This window comes from Protopterus annectens, chromosome 2.part0 (assembly GCF_019279795.1).
Source record: "Protopterus annectens isolate FY-2018-M chromosome 2.part0, PAN1.0, whole genome shotgun sequence".
Lineage (NCBI taxonomy): Eukaryota > Metazoa > Chordata > Ceratodontiformes > Protopteridae > Protopterus > Protopterus annectens.
Window position 1 is genome coordinate 1,327,344,750 of NC_056728.1, and position 13,622 is coordinate 1,327,358,371.

The following is a 13,622-nucleotide window of genomic DNA, read 5'->3' on the forward strand; positions in this document are numbered from 1 at the left end:
TTTTGATATAGAACCTTTTTTTTTTTTTTCCAAGTGGTTTATATATACATTTCCTTATGCACAGTAAACAAAGTGATGCTTTTTGGGACTTGAAACACATCAACCTAAGAATCATAAATGCAAATGAATGCATAAATGAATGAAGGAATGAGTGAATGAATGAATGAATGAATGAATAAGTAAATAAATAAATGTGATATATTACTAACATAAGTAAAATAGTTTAGCAAATAAAGCTTATGTTACCTGACATGGTTACTACAAAACTTAATTAGTTGGGGCTGATTGAGGAATATTGTTCTCACTTCATCTCGGTCGGCTAAGGATGTTTTCTCTGATGCTTCTTCTGTCTTCTCATATCCTGTGAACAAAAAATTATAAAAGAATTAGTGTCACCACAAAACAAAAGTATTTATGTCATTTTATGGCTGATTACATTCTGATACGACAGTGTAAAACATTTTCACTTTTGTTGGTATTCTGAGGCTGCTATCTCAAAATAACAAATACACTGGCTACCACATTTGCTGATGCTAAAGAGGTCCTTCTTCAACCCTTTGCTCTTCTCTCGAGGCAGATTTCTTGACATACATGTTTCAAACACACATGGTGGTTATAAGTAATGGCCTGATCATAATCCTCTATTACTTTTACTAAAAGATTAGTTGTATAAATTACAAGACCTTGTAATGGCAAAGAATTTCCTCCATAATATAACTATTAATTCTTCCTAGAAAATGGCTAAACTCATGTCACTGACTATAGGCATAAACTTTCTATATACACATTTCTAGTATCTTAGATCACATCAATCTTCAGCCTGAATGCAGTTTTTTTAAAATGTATCAGTACTCAGTGCTAGTATCAGTGATGTATTCAACTTGAGTCCACAGCTGCATATCTCAATTATGGCTTTGCAATTTATAACATGATTACCCTAAAGTATAAGACACCAATGATCTCCTACTCTTGGACATCTAAGTCAACATATATCATAGCAATAACCGAAGACGTGGGTGTAGTATAGTGAGGATTTACCCATGGTTGCTGTAGTTTTTTCAGGAGGTCGAAGAAACTGGGAGACTCTCAATGTACGGGAGAGACAGGACACAGAAAATAAAAGTATAATCAGGTATGTTTCTCTAGTTTTGCACAATGTACCTGATTATCCTTTTATTTTTGTCTGTCCCATCTCTCTCCTTATTTTGAAGTTTCCAGTTTTTGTCTTTTTTTTTTAAATAAAACAAAGCAATCACAGCATAAATTTTTTGTAGCATAGATTTACAATGGGCACACCATTGGGTTGGGCTGACCAATCAGCATGCACCTTTTGGAATGTTAATGGCCAGTCACTGTATTATATATAACACAAAATACATTTATTATAAAAGTCACAACATTCAGAAGCCATGTAGCTGAAACACTGGCATGTCCTCAAGGGGTCATTTACATATAACCCATGACCTCCACTACAAGAGGTTTATGGCTTTAGCTTGCCTTAATCAGAAACACACACCTATACATATAATAAAATTAGACAAATATATATACATGACTGATTTAATTCCCTAATCTAAGAATACAAGATGTTTCAAATAATTACACAAAGCAGATCTTCGCATGTTTTATTTAGGAGCAGTTTTAGATGGCTATAGTAATGCTATGGCTGTTTGTGTGTCTGTCTTCTGCTACTTTTGCAGAGCATGTAAATGTTTAGATTGCTTTTTTTAATTTTATTTTTAGCAAGTATTGCTATAGTATGGTAGGTTTAGAGGAATTTTAGTAAATCTGGTAACAAACGAAGGGTATAAATTAATTGTAAATGACATCACCAAGAGTTTATTTAAATGCTGATGACACGCCAACAAAATTACCTTAAAAATTATGCCAGATACATGTGTGTATCACATCTGTTTTTTCCTGCAGTCTACAATCAGAGTAAGTGTGCACATATACATACATATATATATATATATATATATATATATATATATATATATATATATATACACACACACACACACACACACACAGGTATATTATTTTATTTTCGGTTATAGGAAATAACTAAATCATGGAAGGGTCTTGGGGTTACTAGGCCCTCAGAAATCACTGGTTTTGGATGCTCTGTGATGCATCACACCTTTTTCCAACTTTTTGATCCATGTAACGGATGCACCCCCACTTCCCTGGGCTTCTGATGAATATTTCAGTTTTTTCTCATACTCAAGATTATATAATCTAAAAATGTGAGTAAGTGCTGGATGTCCTTGTGTAATATTCTACAATCAACTACTGTGGCACACACTGCTTCTATGTTGAAAATAATGGCAAGTATTTTTTTTTTACTTTAAGCCTACAGATGAATACAAGAGACAAATCTGATAAACATCAGAGCAGAATCTTCCAAACAGGACAAAACCCAGATATTACATAGCCAGAATTTACAGATTTTCATTACATAAAAAGCATAATGTTCCTTCGCAAGTAGAAGATGAGCAGAGTAAGGCATGTTTAATTGCTCTGTCAATTAAAGGAATGTTGGCTAATCTTGTTTTTTAAACAGATTCTTAGTTTCTTAACCTTGGATTATCTTCTATTCCACCTTTCTACTTTACTAAAACATTTTATTCAGCTGTTTTTACAGTATTTGTGTTTCTTCCTCCTACACTATTACTCCATTTTGCTTTTTCTGCTACTTGTTCTCTAAAGTGTTCAATTGCATCTTTTCTGCTGCATTTACTAGTTACAAAGACATACATCTTGAGCGTTTCTCCTCGGGCCTCCGCTGAAAATTGGCTTAGTTCCAAGCTGGACTTTCCTGGTTAACAAATGTTAAATAAAAAATAAAAATAAATACTACTACTAGTTTTTAGCCTGTTTAAATTGTGTTATTCTAAGCCTCTTAGTTTTGGATTACGCACTTGGGCTTTAGGCCTAATCCCTTAGCTCTCCCTGCCCTCTCTCCCTCAGATTCTGACAAATATGGATGGAAAATTTCCTATGATTTCTCCTGCCAGCCTGGTTGATATGGGCATCCTGAGACAGTGTGGCAACTGCCACATGTACACGGACAACCATCTACTACTACCACCTACGAACACAATTTGTGAGAGATGCAATTACATTAAGAACCTAGAGTCTATGCTCTCTCCCTCACAAGCCAGTATATCTGGCACTGAGAAGGTTGTCAACACAATCCCTATACCTCAACCACCACCCACAACTACACAATACACACCCACATATGTGGAGGTTCTCAACAAAAACAAACCCAAACAAAGGAGACTTCAGAGGCGAAAACACACGCAAACTTCACAACCCTCCACACCAAATACTACACATAGTCCACACACCTGTGTCTCTCAACCACTAAGACCTAACCAGAAATCCAACATATTAGTCATAGGAGACTCCATTGTCAGACACACAGATGCGCCTCTCACCAGGCTGGATAAAGAGAAGGTCACGGTTAGTTGTCTGTCAGGTGCCAGAATCCACCATATCACACAAGCATTCAAGTCTCTCAACAACAGGTACTGTTATGACTCTGTCATATTCCATGTTGGTATGAACAACTTGAGACGTACCTCCCTGAACTATATGAAGAGAGACATGATTGAGCTTGATGAATATGTCTCCCATGCAGGTATGTCCCTAACCTTAAGCAACATTCTACCATCATCCAGAATGATGCCACAATACAAACAATTGGCTTAGTTACTGGTGTCATTCCAGCGGGATTCAGCACCTGACAGCCTGGGAAGATATCATCGATAGACCACGATGCTTTGCTACAGATGCCCTTGCCTCCTCCACAGTGCTTTTTTTAGGAAAAGTCATGAGGTCAACATTACCAACATAAAAATTTCAACAAAATGCAAATTAAAGCTCATGCTGCTAAATGCTGGGAGTCTAAACATGAAACTGCACCCATTACAAGCATTCCTAACCCTGGAAGATGCTGACATTTGTGCAGTCACAGAAACCTAGTTCAAAGCTGCGGACAGCACCCCAACCTTACCTGGTTACTTATCCTATCATACATTCAGACCCCAAACTGTGGGCAGCTAAGCCAAAGGGGATGGAATTTCAATATATTTTAAAGACACACAAACCTCCAAGCTGGTCAAACAGTATCACCAACAGGAGACACTCCAGGTGCAGTTAACCACTGACAAGACCCCTATTCAAATCATAGCTAGCTACAGGCACCCAAATTTGACTCAAGATGCCCACTCCACCTATCTAGACCTCTTTGAATCTATCAAGATTCAACCCTTTACCCTTATCCTGGGCTACTTTAACTCCCTAACCATAGAGTGGAAAAACTACTCATGCCACAACACAAATGCCCAGAGATTCCTCGATTTTATCAATGCAAATGCCATGGAACAGCTAGTCGATACCCCCACAAGAGGTGATAATATCTTGGACTTGGTATTAACCAACATGAGTAACCACTGCAGCACTCCTACAGTATCATCCTCCCTGGTAAGATCCAACCATAAAGCGGTCACTTTCAAAGTCACCATCTCCCCTGACACCCCCCCTCTAGCTAGGGTCAAGCAAAAAACTTTTCCAAAGCTGATTATACCATCCCTCAGGAGGTTGTAAACAGCTTCACACCCCCCTTCCCCTCTGCTGGAACTGGTACCAATGTCCAAATCTACACCAAAGTACTATACGAGCATTTATATAGGTACATGGAATCAGGAATACCAGGGGCACGACAAAATCGTATCCGCAAGGAAGAGTAAACCTGTCTGGTGGATATCTGCAATAAATAAACTATATAACAAAAGGAAAAAAATTGCTGTCCAGAACAAAGAAAGAGAAGGTGTCCAATTGGAAGCAATCTCTCCTTAGACTGGACAAGCAAATAAGAACACTAGTGAAATCCTCTAAAGCCAACTTCGAGGCCAAATTGGCCACATCTACTAGACACAATCATAAGGCCTTCTTCATATATGTCCGCAATCTCAAAAGGAAGCACCCAGATCTGTTAAGAACTGGTGGTCAAGGACACCACATACACAAATGCTGTAGCTATAGCCAACCTACTGTCTGACAGATTCAGCAAAAACTTCACCCCTCTGTCCCCTCATCAGTAAATTAGGACATCCCCAATACCTGACCCCCTCCCCTTATCTCTAGGGAACAGGTCATCACCGCCCTCTCAAATGCAAAAAGTACAGCCTCCATGAAACCTGATAACATCCCAGGCTGCATCCTACATGAACTCAAACATGCACTTGCAGCACCACTAGGCACCCTACTCAACCAAAGCTTGAATACTAGCTTTGCCCCAGCCAAGTGGAGGACAACCACAGTCATCCGTTTACACAAAGGTGGAGCGTCCACCTAGCCAGGTGATTATAGACCCATCAGCCTAACTAGCCTGATCTGCAAGGCCATGAAACCGATCATGGACCTCATTAACACGGACATTGGCAACCACCAAGCAGTTGACCCCATAAAGTTTGGCTTTGTCAAGGGGAAGTCATGTTTAAGACAGTCACCAAAGCCATGGGCGAGGGGAAGATGGTGCACACCACCTACGTTGACCTAGTCAAAGCCTTTAATAGATAAACTCTCTCAATCAGGCATCAATCCATATGTTACAAGATGGGTAAGCAAACTGGCTCACTGATAGAACCCACCTAATCAAAATAGGGGAAGCCACCTCAAGCAGTAGATCCATAATGAGCAGCGTACCCCAGAGATCGGTCTAGGGCATCTGTTATTCAGGATATACTTCTCTGAGGTGCAGGCCAAAACCAGTGGGCTATGGCTGACCAAGTTTGCAGACGACTGCAAACTGGGTGTGGTCATCAATTCCCCAAGTGAGGTGGATGTCCTCCAAGAGGGTCTCACAGGTATAACAGGGCTAGCCTTGTAAAGGCCCTATGGCAATTAGCCTAGTACCCTCCCATGAACCTATGAACAGTCTGCTCCAAATAACTCCTTGTTCATCTCAGAGAAGAGGTAACTGTTGTCACAGCTGCCCAGGGGAAGTGACCTGAAAGCAATATTCCCAGAGACAGGTTAGGTTTGACACACACACAGATTATATATATATATATATATATATATATATATATATATATATATATATATATAAACATTCTTTTCTTGGATATCTTTATTGGATTTGAGGAGATCTAAAATTGCTCCAACTGTAATTTGAGGGTCCCCTGAAGAACTCTCATGAGGGAGGCATGAAAAACCATGCAAATCAGGGATGCTATATGTGCTCAAAGAAAGTACAGTTGTGTGCCTACCATAAATGTAGATGTTCGAGTATATGCAGTCATTACTCTTGGGTTATCTTGCTGGCAGGCTACCCTCAGGCGGCCAGAATTCCAAAGTCTAGGTCCGGCGTCAGTTGCTGTCACCTCTTCCCTGATGTCAGTGCCCCAGGGGTATAAAAGATGCAGCCGACGTCATTTTCTTCATTTTTTCTTGACCCAGATGTCAGGTGACCCAAATTGGTAGGCTGAAAAATATGCCAATAAAAATGCATGCACAAAAATTACATTTCCTTTATCTACAAGCAAATACACCACATACGTTGTATAGGATAGAGAAGTGCAGATAAGTCCCAGCAAAGAGAAGGGGGATGGTGGGTGGGCACCCTGGACTGCAACAGTGAATACACTCGGAACATCTACATTTATGGTAGGTACACAACTGTACTATGTTCATCATGTTTCACTGTTGCAGTCATTACTCTTGGGTTCAATCCCAAAAGCTGAGGATGGGTGGCTGGGCTAAATAGGATTCGGAGAGACTATGAGGCCCTGCAGAACTGCAGTGGCAAAGTCTGCTCTGGACTTAGAGTAAAGAGGTAAGTGGTAGTGCTCTGTGAAAGTGTGCACTGAACTCCAAGTTGCAGCCTCTAAGATATCTTTGGTTGGTACTCCTCTGAGGAAGGCTGCTGAAGTGGCTGCTGCTCTGGTGGAATAAGGCCTAATGCCCTTAGGCACATATTTGCCATGTTGAAAATAGCAGTAACTGACGCAGTGGCCTATCCATTTTGAAATAGTCTGTTTTGAGATGGCCTTTCCTTGTGATCCTGCAGCATATGACACAAAGTTGCTCAGTCTTTCTGAAAGCTTTAGTTCTGTCCAAGTAGAAGTGTAACTGCCTGTGTATGTCCAAAGAATGCAGAATTTTCTCACCCTTGTTCTGTGGATTTGGATAAAAGGTAGGCAAGTGAATGGTTTGGTTGAGGGCTACACTGGATACCACCTTAGGCATAAATGTAGGGTTTGTCCTCTAAGAAACCCTGTCTGGATGAAAAATGATGAAAGGTTCCACAGCCATGAGTGCTTGTAACTCCGAGACTCATCTTGCAGAGGTTATTGCTAGGAGCAGAGCTGTTTTCCAAAATAAGAATTTTATATCTGTTGTTGATGCTGGCTCGAAAGGAGGCAGTGTGAGTTTTTTCAAAACATAATTGAGGTCCCAGGCCGGAATTGGTGCTCTCCTTGGAGGCCTAATGTTTTTGGCCCCTCTGAGGTACTGCCTTATTAAAGGATGAGAATAGATAGGTGGTTCCGTATTGTAATGGGCTGATATGGCAGAGGCATGAATCTTAATTGATGAGAAAAAAAGGCCTTTGTTCAGCATCTCAGTTAGGTATTATAAAATCTGAGGGATATTTGGTACACACGTGTCAATGCCTTGTTCCTGGTTCCAAGCACAGAATCTCTTCCATTTTTATACACAAGATTTTCTGGTACTGGGCCTCCTGGCCTCCAAGATAACATCCATAACAGCTTTTGAAAGTGGAGTGTTCTTAATGGCTACATTATCTGCCATGCTGCCAGATTTAAGGTCCTGAGTTGGCTGCACAGGATCTGATTGTTTTGTTTGGTCAGCAAGTGAGAAGCTTGAGGCAATATCCATGCTGGACCTTGAGACAAGCTCTTTAGGACTGGGTACCAGTGCTGGTATGGCCAGTCTGGTGCAGTCAGTATCATTTTTGGCTTTTCTTGTCTGACCTTTAGGAGTACCCTGGGAAGGAGAGGCAGTGGAGGAAAGGCATATACTGTTAGACTTTTCCAGCTGAAGGATAGGGGGGTCCACATTCCATGCTTGCTTGTGATAAATCCTTGTGCAAAATCTCTGCAACTGGCAGTTGTGAAGGGAGGCAAATAGATCTATGTCTGGGCATCCCCATTTCCTTATTATCATGCTGAAGACTTGTGGATCCAGTTTCCATTCATGGGGATCCATGAGGTTTCTGCTTAGTTCGTCTGCCAGAGTATTTGTTTTTCCTGGCAGGAATTGTGCTTGCAGGTGAACTTGAAAAGCCTATGCTGTGTCTCAAAAGGTCATTGCTTGTCTGCAGAGGGGGTAGGAATGTGTACCTCCCTGCTTGTTTATGTACCACATGACTGTAGCATTGTCCATCTTTATCAGTAGCTGTCCTAGATGAAGCAGGTCCTTGAAAGCTGTCAGGGCATTTTGAACAGTTAGCATCTCTTTTTGATTGATGTGAAGACGCATCTGGTTTGCAGGCCATGTGCCCTGAATGCCCCCCAGGCATAATCTGATGCATCCATTGTCAGTGTCTGTCTGGCTATGGGTAAACTGAATGGCAGACCCTTGTTGTGGTGACAGGCTTCTGCCCACCATCGAAATTCCTGTTGCAGGCAGGGAATGAGTGCAATTAATGTCTCCAGGCTGTGGCAATGCGGAGTCCAAACACTTTTTAGATACCATTTTTAGTTTCCTCATATGCAGTCTGGCATATGGAATTAGTAGAATGCAGGATGCCATGAAACCCAGGGCCTGCAGAATTTTCCTTGCAGATAAGTGGGTTTTTGTTGCCAATTTCTTGAAGTAAGAAGTCAGTTGCTTTTGTTTGTCTGGGGTGAGATAAGCTATCTGGGCAGTTGTATTTAGGCTTGCACCCAGGAATATTATCTCTTGAGAGGGCACTAGTTTTGATTTCTTTTCGTTTATTGTGTACCTTAAGCCAATTAGTAATCTTTTTACAAACGCCAGATGCTTTAGAAGAATGTCTTTGTTCTCTGCTTGAATTAGGCAGTCGTCCAAGTAGGGATATATTCGAATTCCTCTTTGTCTGCAAAACGCAATTACTGGTGCCAGGCATTTTGTGAAGACCCTGGGCGCAGTAGATAAGCCAAAGGGCAGTGCAGAGAATTGGTAATGCATTGAGCCAGCTATGAATCAGAGGTATCTTCTGCAAGATTGTCTGATTGGGACATGCAGGTATGCCTCTTTTAGGTCCAAAGTTACGAGCCAAGCCTTCTTGCCCAGCATGGGCAGTAGCTGCTGCAGAGTAAACATCTTGAATTTTGGAACTTCCAGAAACGTATTTAGTATAGAGAGGTCCAGTATTGGTCTCCAGGTTCTGTCCTTTCTGGGTACTAGGAAAAGTCTGGAGTAAAATCTTTGCCCCTGCTCTTGTTGTTGCACTTGCTGAATTGCCCTCATTTCCATGAGGGCTGTAATTTGTTTTTATGCCTCTGCCCATTGATTGTATGGCAGGTCTGGCATACCTTTTGACCTTGGTAGAGTGTGAAAATGGAACCTGTAGCCTTGGTACACTATGTTCAGGACCCAGTTGTCTTGGGTAACCATTTGCTAATTTGATGAAAAAAGTGCTAGTTTTCCTCCTAAGGGGGCTGCCAAAAGAAAGGTGCTTGGATCTGGCAGAGGAAAGTCATTGCGACTGTTTCCTGTAAGGCTGTGATTTGTCTTCTCCGCTTTTGGAGGTAGGAGCACCCCATTGTTTAGGCCTGTATGAGCCTTGGGGCTGAGATCTGCCTCTGGGATGCCTATATCTGCCTCTTTCTGGTCTGTCTGACACTGGAAAGGACCAATTTTTAGAAGGCCAGTTCCTGCTAAACCTGGGTGGCTGTACCTGTAAGAAATCCTCGACTGTCTGCATGGATTTTGCTTTATCCTCCATTTTTTCAACACCTCTTCTGCTTTAGTACCACACAAAGTATCATGTTGCAATGGTGCATCTAATAATTTTGCTTTAACATGATCAGGCAGATTCTGTTCCTTTAACCAAGCATGCCTTCTAATAACAGAACCTGTAACAGCGGCCCTGCAAGAGGCCTACAGTGAATCATAACCACATTGCAAAGTATGCTTTCCCATTTGTTCAGCTGCATGCAATAAATCCTGCAATTCCTTGTTCTCTGAACATTCAGTATTTGTCAACAATTTCTGTTTAAGAAATGACATTAAATATTGCTGATATTTAAGCATATGAAACTGACAATTTAAAGCCCTTACAACCAAGGTAGCAGAAGTGTAGACTTTTTCCCCCATCTGTCTAGAGCCCTAGAGTCCCTATCAGAGGGGACAAGGTTTTTTTGCAGTGGAAGCTAACCCCTTTGGGACCCTGAGATATAGTTTCTGTGTCAGCAGCGGGATTTTTATATAGGAATTTATGAGAATCCGAAACCCTGTAGTATCTGTCTGGCTTAGCAGGTGCAGGGGGTAAAGAGTCAGGGGACAGGCTGGACTCTGAAAATACATCATCTACAATGTTTAAAACAGGTGGAATAGCAAGAGGCATGTGCTGAGGAAGTAGCAGAAAGTCTCTGAGCCTTTTCTTAGATTCAGAATAATCTTGGCTCTCCCAGTGGAAATGCTCCCTCATGGTATGCAGGGTTTCCACAAAAGAATAATCCTCAGGAGGAGAGGCTGAAGGAATGGATTCTTCAGCATCAGAATCCTCATAGGGAAGCATGGAGTAATCCTGTTCAGAAGAGGAATCAGAGGAAATAGAAACCTGATCAGAAGAATCATACTCTGTCTCTTGCCTAGGCCTCTTATCAGTAGGGGGATGGGAGTCCCTGATCAAAGTAATTAGGTTTTCGGACATTTTGAGCAACTGTTCTTTAGGCATGAAAGTTTGAGTAGGAGAATGCTGTACTTGCTTCTTTATCTTTAGAGCTGCTTTAATCTTTGAAGCTGAAGATGGCTTAATATATAGTTGTGTATGTCTGAAGACACCCTCAGAAGCCGATGCCTGCTCAGCGACTCGGACCCATCTGAGGAAATGATTTCCGGGTGTCCAATACCTTGAGTATCCAGAGGCCCAGTAGGCTCCACATGGGCGTCGGAAACGGCCTGTGGCTCTGAGGTAGCGGGCGCCAGGGGATGCGAAAGCGCCTCAATGAGAACCGGCGACTGGCCTAGCAGAGGCCTCGTCATCGGTGTTGGACCTTGGATGCCTATCTTTTTCCTTGTCCTTGCATTTTTTGTAACCTCCGGTTGTCGGCTGTTCCGACGGCATTATATAATTAAATCTTCGGCCAAAGTAATGAAATGCAAAATCAAACCGACGCTTAATACTGCGTTGGTTAAATCTAGCACAAAACCGACAGCTAGCAACGTTGTGATCAGGGCCTAGGCAAGGAATACAGTAAGAGTTAAAATCCTTATGAGGTATTTGCTTCCCACAAGAAATACAATTGTTAACTTTTTCTGACATCAGTCTGGAGCAAGAAAAAAGTTTCCCCAATGGGGTACTTAGCTTTAATGAAGACTTTGGTTCTGAAATTCGGATTTGAAAATCTCAGGAGTCGGCCGACCGGCACTTGTGAACTGCTTTGCTTCGGGCACCACGTGGCTAGAAAGACTGAAGAAAATGGCGTCGACTGCATCTTTTATACCCCTGGCGCACTCACGTCAGGGAAGAGGCGACAGCAACCAACGCAGGACCTAGACTGTGGAATTCTGGTCGACTGAGGGTAGCCTGCCAGCAGGATAACCCAAGAGTAATGACTGCAACAGTGAAACACGATGAACATCAGGTGTCATGGAATATTTTCTACTGAACTGTGGTTTTGATGCACAGCACCTTGTCCAATGGAAGAAAGGCTCGACAGGCTATAGTGTTCAGAGAGCAGCCAATACATGTGACTGAATGAGTGACAAACAACAGGGACTTTGGCAGATTCACAGTTAATACCAATGACTACAAAGTAAGCTCAGAGAGGCAATCAGACTGTTCACTGTTGGGGCTGCTAGGATCTAGTCATCCAGACAGAGGAAGACCATAGAGCCCTTTAGTCAGAAAGCCACTGCAGCTGCAGACATACATTTGTCTAAACTCCTACAGGCTGCGGTGAGACAAAATGCCAATGTCCAAAACTGAAAATGACTGGCCCCGATTCGGAATGGAAGGAACCATCCTGGACTTCTTGCTGGTCTTGCTGCAGCATAGATATGAGTTCTGGAGGACGAAATAGCAGATCTAGTCTCCTTCAGATAGACAAGGAAGGACAGACTGTAACCATCCAAATATTCTCCTTCAGCAAGTGCTGAGTTAGGCTACTGAAACTGAGGATAGACCTCCGGTCCTTTATCTTTTTTGAAACAAAAAAAAACTTGTGTAAAAGTCTAGCCCTTGCAGAACACTTGGGACTGCTTTGAATGCTCTTTTTATTAGGAGGCTTCATAACCTCCTGTTTATTTACCACTGTTTGCCAAGGAATGGGTGGGTTTCCAGAAAAAATATTTCTGTGCTTTGGTGAGGGCAGAAAGTGTGTGACACTTCCTGTCGACATATGTCAGCCTACCTGGGCTAGAAAGAGGTCTTGATGCCAACGTGTAGGCAATATATGGCTTCTAGGTCCTTAGGGGAAATCAGCAATGTCATAAAATGCCTGTGTGGTTGTAGCTCTTTCCACTGCAGTCCAAGGAACCAAAAATGTTCAGCCACATGCTAGAAAATAATGGTAAGGACTTGGCTCAGAATTTGGGAAGCTTCGGTCTACAATATCCCCAAGACTATCAGTAAGTCTCTGACTGACCCCTGTTGCTTAAATAGGTAAAGCTACCTATACCTTAGCATCCACAGGAATGGGCTTCCCACACATCCCCCTCGATTCCGCTTGTGCTTGATATAGTTTGACAATGTCATGTACAGTCTCAATGTCCACAAAGAAACAATCCATAATCTGCAGGCCGCGCAGGTGGTGGTATGTCAGGCTCCTGTTTGTACCTTCTCATTGGCTTGGATGGCTGCAATGTGCAGCACTGCAGGCACTAGCTCCAAGGGTAGCATTAATACAGACTACTGAGCTAGGACTATTGCTGTTAATATAATTCTTCTCACTTACACCAAGATTCTCAGTGCACAAAACAGATTTGTGTCATGGTGCAGAGAGCTTCTTTAATACATTTCTGAATCAGTCTGCCATTTTGGGTTTCCTCATTTGTATTCACTGTACGGCTAATTTGCATGGAACTCCTAACTTCCTTGTCTTTATGTACTCATTATCTCACGCTGCATATCATGCTACTTTGAGTCTTGCACAATCATACAAATTGTGTAGTGGAATCAACAACACCCTACATTGGCAGTAATTAGCACTCTGCAGAGCATTAAAGGTCTATGAATCAGCAGCATTTCTGCAGCCAACAAGCTTATCTTGTACAGTACAGTACTGTACTGGAGAACCAACCCTGGGTTTTTCTCACCACCCATGTAAACTGGCCAATGCAGCATGGTCAATTACCATGGTAGAGATAATCTCCGATTCAGAAACATGCAAAACCTCACAAGAAAACACCTTATTAGCATGTCTTAGAATTGAACACTGTTCTGTCAGACTTAA

At 42.0% G+C, this 13,622-nt stretch overlaps 1 protein-coding gene across 3 annotated transcripts in view; it reads right to left on the bottom strand.

Moving 5' to 3' along the window:
- ATP8A1 (ATPase phospholipid transporting 8A1) overlaps positions 1 to 13,622 on the bottom strand; it is a 3,191,789-nt gene that overhangs the window by 2,780,650 nt on the left and 397,517 nt on the right. For all 3 annotated transcript variants that reach the window (XM_044061519.1, XM_044061518.1, XM_044061517.1), the window contains exon 2: positions 247 to 361. In XM_044061519.1, coding sequence (XP_043917454.1) covers positions 247 to 361 — 115 coding nt within the window. The remainder of the gene's footprint in view (positions 1 to 246; positions 362 to 13,622) is intronic.